Consider the following 13,820-nt stretch of genomic DNA (forward strand, 5'->3'; position numbering starts at 1 on the left):
AGACGGGTTGGGTATTTTCTCTGAAGAAAGCTGGAAAAACTATTACTGTGAGAGTTTGGTCACACTACCTGGAAGTTCACATCACGACGGTTTTTCTGCCCTTGTCTGCACACAACAGAGGTCAACCCCCAGATGCCAAGCGTCGAACAAGGACTCACAGCCCCTCAGGCACTCCTGCTCACAACCTGGGGAAATCGTCCTTCTCATCCAACCTCCATCACTTGGCAAGTTACAGCAACTCTTACTTCAAAATGTCCATCACATGGATCCTTCCTTCTCACGATCAACACGGCTGGTGTCTACTGTTGCAGCATTTTGTTCCTAAACACAACATAGGCCAGTGTCTTTCAAAGCGGGATAGGTTTCATTCTACCCAGACTTGCTGGATCATAAATGATATAAGTAGGGTCCAGCCAACTGTGGTTGAAGGAGCCTCTTGGGTATTTCTGATAGAACAAAACACTTTCCAGGTGTTTCTGAGAGGTCAAAACTTGAGAACTACTGGAGCAATTCATTTAGTAGACCCCTGCCACATGAATCTTTCATTATAACACTTTATTCTACCATTACCCACTTAATACTCTTTGATCTAAGTTTCCAATGACTTTAAAGTGATATCTCAACCATTAGAGAGAGGATTTTTTTTTTTTTTTTGTCTTTTTTTTTGCTATTTCTTTGGGCCGCTCCCGCGGCATATGGAGGTTCCCAGGCTAGGGGTCGAATCGGAGCTATAGTCCCCGGCCTACACCAGAGCCACAGCAACGCAGGATCCGAGCCGCGTCTGCAACCTACACCACAGCTCACGGCAACGCCGGATCGTTAACCCACTGAGCAAGGGCAGGGACCGAACCCGCAACCTCATGGTTCCTAGTCGGATTCGTTAACCACTGCGCCACGACGGGAACTCCTAGAGAGAGGATTTTAAAGTAAATCACAAGCTAAGAGTTTCCCTGCTTCCCTGGCATATGAGCCCCCATGATTCTAAAATTTTAACCATTTTCCAAACAGAAAATGCTCTCTTTCTACACAAGAAATTGGTGTCTGCCTCATAGGTGTCTGCCTAAAAATTGAAATACTTCCTTCAAGATATACAGATGGCCAGCAAACACATGAAAAAATGCTCAACATCGCTGATCATAAGAGAAATGCAAATCAAAACTACCATGAGATACCACCTCACACCAGTCAGAATGGCCATCATTAATAAATCCACAAATAACAAGTGCTGGAGGGGCTGTGGAGAAAAGGGAACCCTCCTGCACTGCTGGTGGGAATGTAAACTGGTACAGCCACTATGGACAACAGTGTGGAGATACCTTAGAAATCTATACATAGAACTTCCATATGACCCCACAGTCCCACTCTTGGGCATCTATCCGGACAAAGCTCTACTTAAAAGAGACACATGCACCCGCATGTTCATTGCAGCCCTATTCACAATAGCCAGGACATGGAAACAACCCAAATGTCCATCGACAGATGATTGGATTCGGAAGAGGTGGTATATATACACAATGGAATACTCCTCAGCCATAAAAAAGAATGACATCATGCCATTTGCAGCAAGATGGATGGAACTAGAGACTCTCATCCTGAGTGAAATGAGCCAGAAAGACAAAGACAAATACCATATGATATCACTTATAACTGGAATCTAATATCCAGCACAAATGAACATCTCCACAGAAAAGAAAATCATGCACTTGGAGAAGAGACTTGTGGCTGCCTGATGGGAGGGGGAGGGAGTGGGAGGGATCCGGAGCTTGGGCTTATCAGACACAACTTAGAATAGATTTACAAGGAGATCCTGCTGAATAGCATTGAGAACTATGTCTAGATACTCATGTTGCAACAGAAGAAAGGGTGGGGGAAAAATGTAATTGTAATGTATACATGTAAGGATAACCTGACCCCCTTGCTGTACAGTGGGAAAATAAATAAATAAATAAATAAAAAGAAATACTTCCTTCAAGAAACATTTATAACAGACACACTAATATATGTTATCAATGGGTGTGTAAGAAGAACACGAATATAACAAATTATTTGCTCAAAAACTATGCATATAATTTGGGTGAGCTTCTTCCATAAAGTGGATTGTTTGACTTAAAATTCCTCAGCTTAAAAATTATTTGCCATTGTTATATATTACTGAGCTGTTCATTATCAGCCCCTCCCACACTTCCACTTTATCTGTTTCAAAAGTCCTTAAAAAATTGAAAATGTCTACTCTGATGCGTGATATTTATAATGGGAAGGCTGTGTGTCTTGGGGAGCTGAGGTTGGAGGGACGGATATAATATATGGGAATTCTCTGTACTTTCTGCTCACTTTTGCTGTAAATCTAAACTTTCTCTAGACAAAGAGCCTGCTGAAATTAATGGAGCTTGTTCTAGCCTCCGCTTCGTTTCTGGAAAGCTGGAAAGAGCCATGATTTCATCCTAAAACAAGAAAAGGTTAGCTAATCTACACAAATCATAACTATTCTTAAAATCACGCGTAAACTGAGATTGTAGGGCAAATAAATAGCACAATCTCGGGAAAGATAGGCTATGAGCTCTGACCTACCTGGATGAGAGCAGGGTAGGAAAACAGGGCCCTCCAACCAGCTTTAACGAAGGGCTCATGTTTGAGTGTGGGGGACTCTAAGTATAACATGGCTCAGAGCCATGGCACAAAGAGGAGTTCCCACTAATCCTCAGTATTTTCTCTACAGAGGTCGAACCATCCTCACAGGAATATGTGGGGGAAAGTGAAAAACCAAAGAAAGATAAGGCAGCCACAGCTGTTGCAGCACGCTGAAGGACGTCCCTAACCACCACATTATCCCCAACATGGAGCAAAAGCCTGAAGCCACTGGGGAAAGGACAATAAGCCCTGTGTGCCTCAGAGACACCTGAAGATTTATTAAAGAGGGAAAACAGAAAAGTAAACAAATAAACTATTGCACAGGGTCCCTGGGGCAGGCAACTGCTCTGTGTCTGGACCATCAAGCATTTATCCCCTCATTCTGCAGAAACGGCAAGAACACTAAGAAAGCCCCAACCCTGAGTCACAGGGACAAAAGATGCACATCCTTCTGAGACAGACCCAGGACAACAGAGAAGATACTGTTACCCACACCACCAGGCTAGCAAGAACTGAGGAAGCAGGAGCAGCAGTTTAGCATGGACTAGAGAGAACATGTGGAAAGACAGACTCTATGACATGTGAGGAGGGCTTAAAATTTCAGGGGGGAACAGGACTGCTAGGAAAATCCCTCCAACAACGGAATATCCCATGTTAAGCACAAGTAATGATGGATAAACTAAATTTGTGGTTGCACTGAGGATAACCATAAAGACACAAAACCTCAAATCCAGTTGTACCCATGAGTGCCCGGAGCCCCATACTCTTCACAAGTCAAGACTATAGGACAAACAGCAGAAATGTGTCCATCTCAAGGCATAACACTCTTTCTATCATAGCCTAGTATGATAATGCACAAAATGCCTGAGTGCCAATCCAAATTAAAGGCCAGAGGAAAAGATAATAAAAATTACACTGTACTGAACAAAAAAATTAAAGTGCAAGAATCAGACATACTTTGATTATAAGAACGACCCCACAGGAGAAGGATCACAATGGCAGGGGAGTAAGATGTGGCACTCATCTCCCACAAACACATCAAAAAAAAAAAAAATCAAAATCTATGTGTACAACAATTCACACAGAACATCCACTGAACACTGGCAGAAGACTTTAAACCTCCAAAAAGGGCAAATAACCCTTCGCATAACTGGGTAGAACAAAAGGAAAAGAGAGAGAGAGAAAAAGAAATCAGGACGAGGTTAGCACTCCTGAGAGGGAGCTGTGAAAGAGGAAATGAGCCCACACTCTGAGAAGCCACCTAACTGACAGGGAGATCAGCTGAGATGGGGGGACCTCAAAGTCGTGGAGAAAATTGCAGCAGCTGGACTGAGGAGCACAAAGCAGAGTGAGAGCCACACAGTCCGTCTGCACGCCCCCCTCCCCCCGCCCCCGGACACCGTAGCCTGAGACGCGGGGCAGGAGCTGGGTGCGGAGACTCAGGCTCAGGAGAGAGGACTAGGGTTGGCTATGTGGGGAGACAGTCTGAGGGGCTAAGGAGTGGTGTGCCAGGGGTGCGGGAGCAGAGAGCCACAGCTGAGGGAACCCAAGAGGAGGTCTGGGCCCAGAGGAGAAGCAAGGCACCGTTGTTGGGGAGGGTTGCAGGAGGAGAGGTGGACCGCCATAGAAATATTTTTCCCTGCACACGTGCAGACTCTCAGATGGCAGGGTGCCTCTGGCTCAGGATAAGTGTGGCGAGGAACCAATTGCGTGGGCTACAGGTGACAGAGCATCTCTTGTGTGGGCTATGGGTGACCAGGCAATGCTTGCATGGGCTAAGGGCAGTGGGGGGCTAAGTGTGGTACGGAGCCTCCTGCATGGTCTACAGGTGGTGGGGCAAACCTCAGCAGTCATCTCAGACACCAGAGGTGGGAGGAGCCCACCACCACCAGGAGTCTGTGTGCCCAGTCACCTCAGAGGTCAGGGAAGAAAAGGGCACTGAAACCAAGCACCAGCTGCTATTGTTCTCACTCCCCTGCGAATGAACCCATCCTGCTTCTGCCACTTCAAAATGCTCCAAGCACCACATACCCCTGCTTGATCACTGTCACTACCCAGGGCCTTGCAACTAGGAGCAGACTACACCACCCTCCCATGGGTCCTTGCTATTGTCAAGGGCCCAGCAACCAGGCTCTAGCTACTAGCCCTGCCCATTGCCTCCATCTCCCTGGAAGCATGCACAGCATCCTAAAAACAAAAAGGAAGCTCTCACAAAATACCCAGGGGTGCTCACGCATAGAAAGAGCCCTCCAAGACTACAGAACACTGTAAATCAACTATAATGGAAAAAATAAAAATCATATATAAAAATCATTAATCAAGGAAATCAAAGAGGATTCAAAAAAATGAAAAGATATTCCATGCTCATGGTTTAGAAAAATTGATGTTGTTAAAACAGTCATATGACCTATAGCAATCTACAGATTCAATGAAATCCCTATCAAATTACCAATGACATTTTTCACAGAACTACAACAAACAATCCAAAATTTTATATGGAAACATAAGAGGCCCAGAATTGCCTAAGCAACATGGAGGGGGAAAAAAAGAAGCAGGAGGCATAACTCTCCCAGACTTCAGACAAAATTACAAAGCTACAGGAATCGAGACATTGTGATACTGGCACAAAAACAGACATACAGGCCAACGGAACAGAATAGAGAACCCAGAAATAAATCCAGACACCTATGGTCAATTAATCTTTGAAAAAAGAGGCAAGAATATAAAATGGAGAAAAGACACTCTTTTCAGCAAATGGTGCTGGGAAACCTGGATAGCTGCATGTAAACCAGAGAAACTAGAACACACCCTCACACCATGCACACAAATAAACTCAAAATAGCTTGAAGATTTAAGCATAATACAAGACACCATAAAACTCTTAGAAGAAAGCATAGGCAAAACATTCTCTGATATCAACTGTACAGGTATTTTCTTAGGTCAGTCTCCCAAGGCAACAGAAATAAAAACAAAAATATACCAACCAATGGGACCTAATCAAACTGACAAGCTTTTGCACAGCAAAGGAAACCATTAAAAAAAAAAAAAAAAAAAAGACCGCCTACAGAATGGTAGAAAATGGTTTCAAATGATGCAACAGACAAGGACTCAATCTCTAAAATATACAAACAACTTATACAATTCAACAGCAAAAAAACCAACAACCCAATTGAAAAATGGGCAGAAGACCTGAATAGACATTTCTGTAAAGAAAATATACACATGGCCAACAGGCACATGAAAAAATGCTCAACATCAATAATTATTAGAGAATTACAAATCAAAACTACAATGAACCTCTCCACCTCACACCAGTCAGAATTGCCATCATTAGCAAGTCAACAAATGGCAAATGCTGGAGGGAGTGTGGAGAAAAGGGTACCCTCTTTCACGGTGGGAATGTAAATTGGTACAACCACTATGGAAAATAGTATGGAGGTACCTCAGAAACCTAACTATAGAACTACTGTATGACCCAGCAATCCCACTCTGGCATAAATCCAGACAAAACTTTCATTCAAAAAGAAACATTTACCTTTATATTCACTGCAGTAATATTCACAATAGCTAAGACATGAAGATGGCCTAAATGTCCATCGAGAGATAAATGGATTAAGACAATGTGGTATATAGACACAATGGAATACTACTCAGCCATGAAAAAGAACAAAATAATCCCATTTGCAGCAACATGGATAGAACTAGAGACTCTTCATACTAAGTGAACTAAGTTGGAAAAGAAAGACAAATACCATATGGTATCACATATCTGGAATCTAACATATGGCAAAAATGGAACTACCTTCAGAAAAAAAAAAAAAAAAAACTCATTGACTTGGAGAACAGACTTGTGGTTGCCAAGGGGGAGAGGAAGGGATTGGGATGGACTGGGCCTTTGGGGTTAGTAGATGCAAACTATTGATTTGGAGTGGATAAGCAATGAGATCCTGCTGTATAGCACAGGGAACTATATCTAGTCACTGTAACGGAACATGATGGAGGATAATGTGAGAAAAAGAATGTGTGTGTGTGTGTGTGTGTGTGTGTGTGTGTGTGTGAGACTTGGTCACTTTGCTGTACACAGAAATTGACATAACATTATGAATCAACTATAATTAAAATCTTTAAAAAAAAAAAAAGAACTACCCCACAGGGGTTTAAAGTAACTCTCATAAGTAAGTATAAGGATCTAGTGGAAAAAAACTGATTGTGTCATAAATGCTTGAGGAGTTAAATGGAAGTGCTGGATGTGAACAACATAATCACAGAAATAAAGATTGTTCACCAGTAGACTTAATAGATCCAAGAAACAATCCGTGAGAATAAGGAAAACTCAGTAGAAACTAGCAAACCTGAAACAGATTTAAAAATTTCTAAGGAGAAAAGAGCTTCCTGGGGTTGTAGGACAATATCAAACAATCTAACATACATGAAATTGGAAAATCCCAGAGAGACAATGGAGACAAAAGTAGAAGAAATATTGAAGAGATAATGGTTACGAGAAAAATAAGCAGCGAAAGAAATACAAGCACAGTCCAAGAAACGCAGCCAACGAGGATACCTAAAAAATTAAAAACCTAGACACATAACATTCTAATTATGTACAAGCCAAAAATAAAGTGTAAATATTAAAGCCGAAAGACAAAGATCCATCCCGTAGAGAACAGAGCATTTAAGCAGAATTCTTCTCAGAAATTATGCAATCCAGAAGACAGATGAATGACATCTTTAGAGCCCGGGGAGTGGTGCAGGGGAGGCTGTCAACCAACAATTCTATATGTAGAGCAAATACTTCTTGAATGAAGCCGAAATAAAGGCATTTTAAAGCAAACAAGCTGAATGAATACATTTCCAGCAGTCCTACGTCACAAGAAATGTTGATGAAACTCTTCGGAGCTTCTTGAAGGAATAATCCCCTATGAAGCGGGCCATGTACGAGATGAGATTGTATATTACAGCACACCGGAAAGGCAGGCAGCCGTTGAAGGCTGCTAGGGTCATGGGGAAAAACGAAGCGTCCAGCCTGAAGAGGTTCTGTGGAAGGCTGAGCAATGACCCCCTGAAGATGTCCAGGTCCTGGGTCCCAGAACCTGGGAATATGCTGCCTTGTATATGAAAAGGAACTTGCACATGAATTAAATTAAGAATCTAAAAGTGGAAATGGTGCTGGATAATTGCAGTGGTCTAAATGTTATACGAAGGACCTTATGAGAGCAGAGTGGGAGAAGCAGTGTCAGGAAGAAGATGTGAAAAGATCAGATTCGGAGAGAGGTTTCCTGTACTGTGTGACCTTGAAGTTGGGAGAAGGGGTGATGAGCAAAGACATGGAGGCTGGGTGAAGGTCCTGCTCTCATGGGGTGGAGAGTGAAGAAGACACTCAAACAATTCAGCAGGTAAAGAAATGAGGATTCGATCTTTACAGAATCTCCTTCGTGAAGGGTCATGTGTATATTTGACATGCACATCCAAGTATTTGGGGCCAATTTTCTTCATTCATCACTTTCCCCTGTTTTACATAGCGTGTCTTCATGATAGTAAGTTTTGTACTTTGCTCCACCATTTACAGACTATTCAGGTGGGAGTATGACATTTTAGGGCAGGTGGTTGAGCCACATAAAATTCCTTTCTAGGAAAACATGAAGTGGTCCTCTGAGATCTCTTCGGAATCCAGCACTTGACTTTTCTGTTTTCCCATTGCCCCTACCTTAGTTCAGACTCCTTTTGTGTCTCAAGAGGAACCCTGGAGCAGCACGCCCCAGGGGGTCTCCTCATCAGCATTTCTTCCCTAGACTCGTTTGCCGGAGGGAGTGACATTTCACCACCGTTAATTTCGATCAAGCCATAATCCTGCTTCAAAGCCCTCATTACTACCTCCCCATTGCTTTTGGATAAATGTAAAAAGTAATCTGGGCTCTGACCCTTCCTGACCCTCCTGTATCACCCTCTCTGCTGCCCCCCTCTCTGTGCTGCAAGCGAGGCTTTGGAACATCCCCGAACTCTCATGGTCTCCCAGCTCTGTATGTTTCACAAGTTGTTCTTTGGAGTTGTGGTCATCTGGATAACTTGTTCTCACTTTTCTGGCCTCCACCTAGTCTTTCTGATTCTTTCATACAGAAGACTCCTGAAATCTGCCCCCCCCCCCGCCAAATCTTGCTCTCTCTGTGATCCTCAGCACATTGTACTTTAATTGTTTTATACTCTGTCATCTCTGCTCTAGGGTCTTATTGGCAGCCATGCATCAAACTGATTATGAAAACCAGTTCATTGTCATACACGTAGTAGACACGCCATTAACATTTCTTGAATGAACACCAAGTCTAGCCCACTAGAATTGACATGTTTGAGGGTGTTTGCCTGTAACATAAACTGGATGATTACATTATGTTAATTAAAATAAAATGTCAAATGAGACTTCAACGCTGCCTGAACCCTGAGATTGTGTGAAAATGTGTTCATAAGCGGAATAATTGCGCATCCTTTGACTTAAAAAGAGTCAAGAGAAGAAAGGCTTTGAGACGTTTTCAAGGAAGCATGAAGATGAGCTGCTCTCATAGTCTTTCTCCTCTTTCCCCTGTCCTTATCCCTTGTACAACTATTTCTTTCCCCACCTTTTCCTTATTCAGGCTTTTTGCCCAGAGGTGAGGTCTACTCCGAACTGCTCTACCTCACTAGACTTACAAAGATCAACCAGGGCCCTCCTGGGTAGGGTGGAGGAGGGATAGGAGAAGACGGGTCCCATGGAGCCTGGAGGGTGACACCTGGACAGCTGACTGAACTGTCCTGATTCACCAAATGCATAATAAAGTTGTTTTAGTGCTCGTTAGTTTTCACGGAGAAATCTGTTCTTTCATAGATTGAGTTCATATTTTATATTTTATACATTATCTCAAATTCTATGTACTAATGTTGTGTCTAAATGTAGGGAAAGAATTCCACTTTTCACAGATTGAACAGTTTTTCATTTGAATGGTACCCCTTGTACATGCAACAAATTCCCTTCAAATATTTTGTATAGGAGTTCCCGTCATGGTGCAGTGGAAATGAATCTGACTAAGAATCAGGAGGTTGCAGGTTCGATCCCTGGCCTCGCACAGTGGGTTAAGTGTTGCCATGAGCTGTGATGTAGGTTGAAGACATGGCTTGGATCCCGTGTTGCTGTGGCTCTTGCGTAGGCGGCAGCAACAGCTCTGATTAGACTCCTAGCCTGGGAACCTCCATGTGCTGTGGGTATGGCTCTAAAAAGACCAAAAAAAAAAAAGAAAAGAAAAGAAAAAAACCATTTTGTATAGTATCAAGGAGAGCTTGAAACTTAGTTTTTCCTTAGCCAGTAACAGCCACAGGTACAAACACCTTTATTCACTATCCATCATTGTAAAACAAGCCCTCCAGTAGATTCTTCCACTGAGTACTTCCAACACTGTGACAAAGGCTTTATGTCCACATGTCATTGGTCCTAAACAAAACATTTTGATCAGCCTTGAGAGCAACATTCATCTCAGAACAGTGACTCACACAATTACTAGATGTGGATAGTACGCATCAAGCAAGACTAAAAGTGAAAGTGTCTTTGACCCCAACGGAAATACAATAACCTTGTACAAAATTTGGATGAATAATAACCAGTAATCCAAAGTCAGATCTATGAATAGATCCATGATGACAAACGCTATGACACATCGCAACAGCAAATTATGTTATTTTTCTCATTAATCTCAGGTTAAATGAATGGAGATTGAGTAGACGTGGGAAGTTCTATTACAGCAGTGCCTGATTTCTCTGAGCATGTAGCTGTGCCATAAAAATACTCCCACGCCCCACAGCCCAACCCAACCATTAAGCCTCCAACTCAACATCGCTAGTACACATTTCATCATCTCCTTCCTGGTTGCCAGGGCAATGGAGATATAATGCTTCATATCTCAGTAGGGTGGGAAAACACACATGCAAAACTCTATTCTCCAAATATGTCATGATTCATCAAGTTGCCAGTTTGGATGTTAATCCAGATAACTGCCCTAGTAGTTTCTGCCAGGCACCCTTCACGTCCTTGTTCCTTAGACTGTAAATCATGGGGTTCAGCACAGGCATCAAGATGGCATAGAAGACAGAGATCAATTTCTCCTGAAGGATAGAGGGGCTGGAGTGTGGCTGGATGTAAGTGAAAATGGCCATGCCATAGCACAGGGCAACCACTGTGAGGTGAGAGGCACAGGTGTGGAAGGCTTTCTTTCTCCCCTCTGCGGACCGCACCTGCAGGATGGTGGAGACGATCTGGATGTAGGACATGAGAACCAAGCAGAAAGGTGTCATCAGCAGGACAATGCTCGAAACCGTGATGGCCACCTCGTTGGAGGACGTGTCCACGCAGGCCAGCCTGATCACAGCTAGAATTTCACAGGATATGTGATCAATATATTTGTTTGTGCACATGGGCAACTGAAAGGTGATGGCAGTCTGCATGAGGGAGTTGCCAGAGCCGCTGAGCCAGGATGTGACGGCCAACCTGGTACAGAACCCTCCGTGCATGATGACCGGGTATCTCAGGGGGTTACACACAGCTACGTAGCGGTCATAGGCCATCACCGCCAGGAGAACAAACTCAGTCCCACCCAGGCCCAGGGAGAAAAACAGCTGGGCTGCACAGCTCACGAACGGGATTCGTTTGTGTTTTGCAAGCAGGTGCACGAGCATCTGAGGCACGATGTTTGTGGCATAAGAGACGTCCACAAGGGAGAGGTTGGTGAGAAAGAAATACATGGGAGTGTGGAGTCGGCTGTCCAGTCTGATCAGAAGAACAATGAGCAAGTTCCCCAGCACTGTCACCAGGTACATGACCAAGAACAGGACAAAGAGAGAGAGCTGGGTGTCCCAGTCACTGGACAGGCCCAGGAGAATGAACTCTCTCACCCAAGTCTGGTTATTTCTTCCCATTAAAAAAATGGAAGATTACTAATCTGCAGAGACAGACAGAAATAGCAAAAGCTGTTGAATTAACTGCAAAAAGAACTTCTTAAAATAATGCATATTATGTATGACCTTCCAGGCTTAGTCTAATGTTTTAGAATATTCATGGCCCCAGATGGCATGCCTGATCCTGGTGTGCCTTAGACCTACGGTGTATAGATTGTATCACCTATACTGTTATTATATCTTGTGTCTACATGAGAGATGAGCCAAGCAGAGATTGGCACGACACTATAAGTCAATTACACTTTATAAAGAAAAATTTAATAAATTTGAAAAGAGAGACAAGCCATTTCCTTCAAAAGAACAAGGTGGTCTCAGGGAGTTTGTGAAAGCTTGGAGCTCTATATCCTTCCAGTTTACCTTAGGTTCCAGGGCAAGAGAGTATGATAAGTGACAATGGGAAGTAAAGTGATAAACCATGATGATAAACATGGTTCAAAGTCAAGGATAACCCTACATAAATTTACTACACCACTCACTTACTCCTTAGCCCACTGAGCAAGGCCAGGGATCGAACCCTCAACCTCATTGTTCCTATGACAAAATGAATAAATAACCCACCAAAAAAATAGACATCTGTGAGTGGCCGATAAATAGTACAAACAAAGCCAGCATCTCATGGGAAGAGCTGAGAGAACCTGGATTGAAACTTTGTTTTAATGACTTTCCAGGTATGTGATTGGGTTAGAGATTTAAGTTTTTAAGTAGAAAATGTGATAGTATTTCATAATTTACAAGTATATTTAAGGTCAAACATAAGCAATTCATGAGGAAGTTACTTTACAAACTATTACTGGTAGTGGTACTCTAGCCATGTAGGTATTTGTTGTAACAAGCGCTCCTTGCTGGGAGAGAGCAACGAACCTGCTGGACCTCACAACCCATCACAGTACACCCAATGCCAGCATGACTGCCCCAAGATACGAATATAACCATAGCTCTTTCATGTACAAGTCCTGTGATGTTGAACCTCTTGTGGAATTAAGAACATCTTAGATGGAGGTGTGTCCAGACAGTCATTAATTAGGACCTGTTCTATCTTTATTAACTGTAGCTTTCATTAGAAGGTGTGTTTTAGAGCAAAGCATTTTACTAAAATAGCCTGTTAATACTTAAATACTTTTTGTGGATATGTCATCTAATTCTTTTAACCCATCAAAGTGTGTGTATATGTGTGTGTATATGTATGTTTGACCTTAAATATACTTGTAAATTATGAAATACTATCACATTTTCTACTTAAAAACTTAAATCTCTAACCCAATCACATACCTGGAAAGTAAAATAACTTAAATTCAAAATAATTGATGTCAAAATATTCTGGTTTTCTACAGTCAGGGAGTCCCTCCTTGGACTCCTGATAGATTAAGAAATGGCATCTATATTTTAGGTTTTTTAATTTTTATTTATTTTTGTCTTTTTGCCTTTTCCTAGGGCCGCACTTGCACCATATGGAGGTTTCCAGGCTAGGGGTCTAATCGGACCTGTAGCCACCGGCCTACGCCAGAGCCACAGCAATGTCAGATCTGAGCTGCATCGGCAAATTACACCACAGCTCACTGCAACGCCAGATCCTTAACCTACTGAGCAAGGTCAGGGATCGAACCCTCAACCTCATGGTTCCTCGTCGGATTCGTTAACCACTGCGCCACGACAGGCACTCCCATCTATATTTTTAAAGCCAAATAAAGGACAGAAAATAGGTTTGTCAGGTGATTTTCACTTACCTGCAGCAAACATTATCTCCGACATTATCTTGAACCAGCTTTCAACTAAATAGAGCTAGATTCCTAGTGGGTCTCAGGGTGACAGTGAAATAACTGGTAGACAGTGCGCTGTGTATCTAAACACTCAGCGTCAGAACACTAAAGCTTAATCTTTTTCAACTCTAATGGATTCCAGGGATCTGACCCTATCAGCAAGCCTGTGTTGTGTATTCACTGATGTCAACAGGTAAGACAGACCCTGTGGTTTATATGTTCCACTTTTCACAATGGAAACGACATAGCGAAACCCTCCTCCTACGACACCAGGAACACAGCTCTTGCTCAAAGCCAGATGTGAACACTGAACACAGTTAAGAGGTGGTATTGTGAACTCTTCCTTCTGCACAAGACAATTTGTGTTCTTTTCTCAATATTTGTCCCCATTCTGGCTGCTTTACCTTTCTGCAGGTCCCTAATGCTCCTTTAATAAACAATAAAGTGCTATTTTACCTCCTTTGG

At 42.8% G+C, this 13,820-nt stretch overlaps 1 protein-coding gene across 1 annotated transcript; it reads right to left on the bottom strand.

Moving 5' to 3' along the window:
• LOC100519633 (olfactory receptor-like protein OLF3) lies at nucleotides 10,502-11,568 on the bottom strand. Its single transcript, XM_003134564.2, has one exon. The coding sequence runs from the start codon at nucleotides 11,557-11,559 to the stop codon at nucleotides 10,606-10,608; it is 954 nt and encodes a 317-aa protein (XP_003134612.1). The 5' UTR covers nucleotides 11,560-11,568; the 3' UTR covers nucleotides 10,502-10,605.

The sequence above is a fragment of the Sus scrofa genome, chromosome 18, assembly GCF_000003025.6.
Source record: "Sus scrofa isolate TJ Tabasco breed Duroc chromosome 18, Sscrofa11.1, whole genome shotgun sequence".
Classification (NCBI taxonomy): Eukaryota; Metazoa; Chordata; class Mammalia; order Artiodactyla; family Suidae; genus Sus; species Sus scrofa.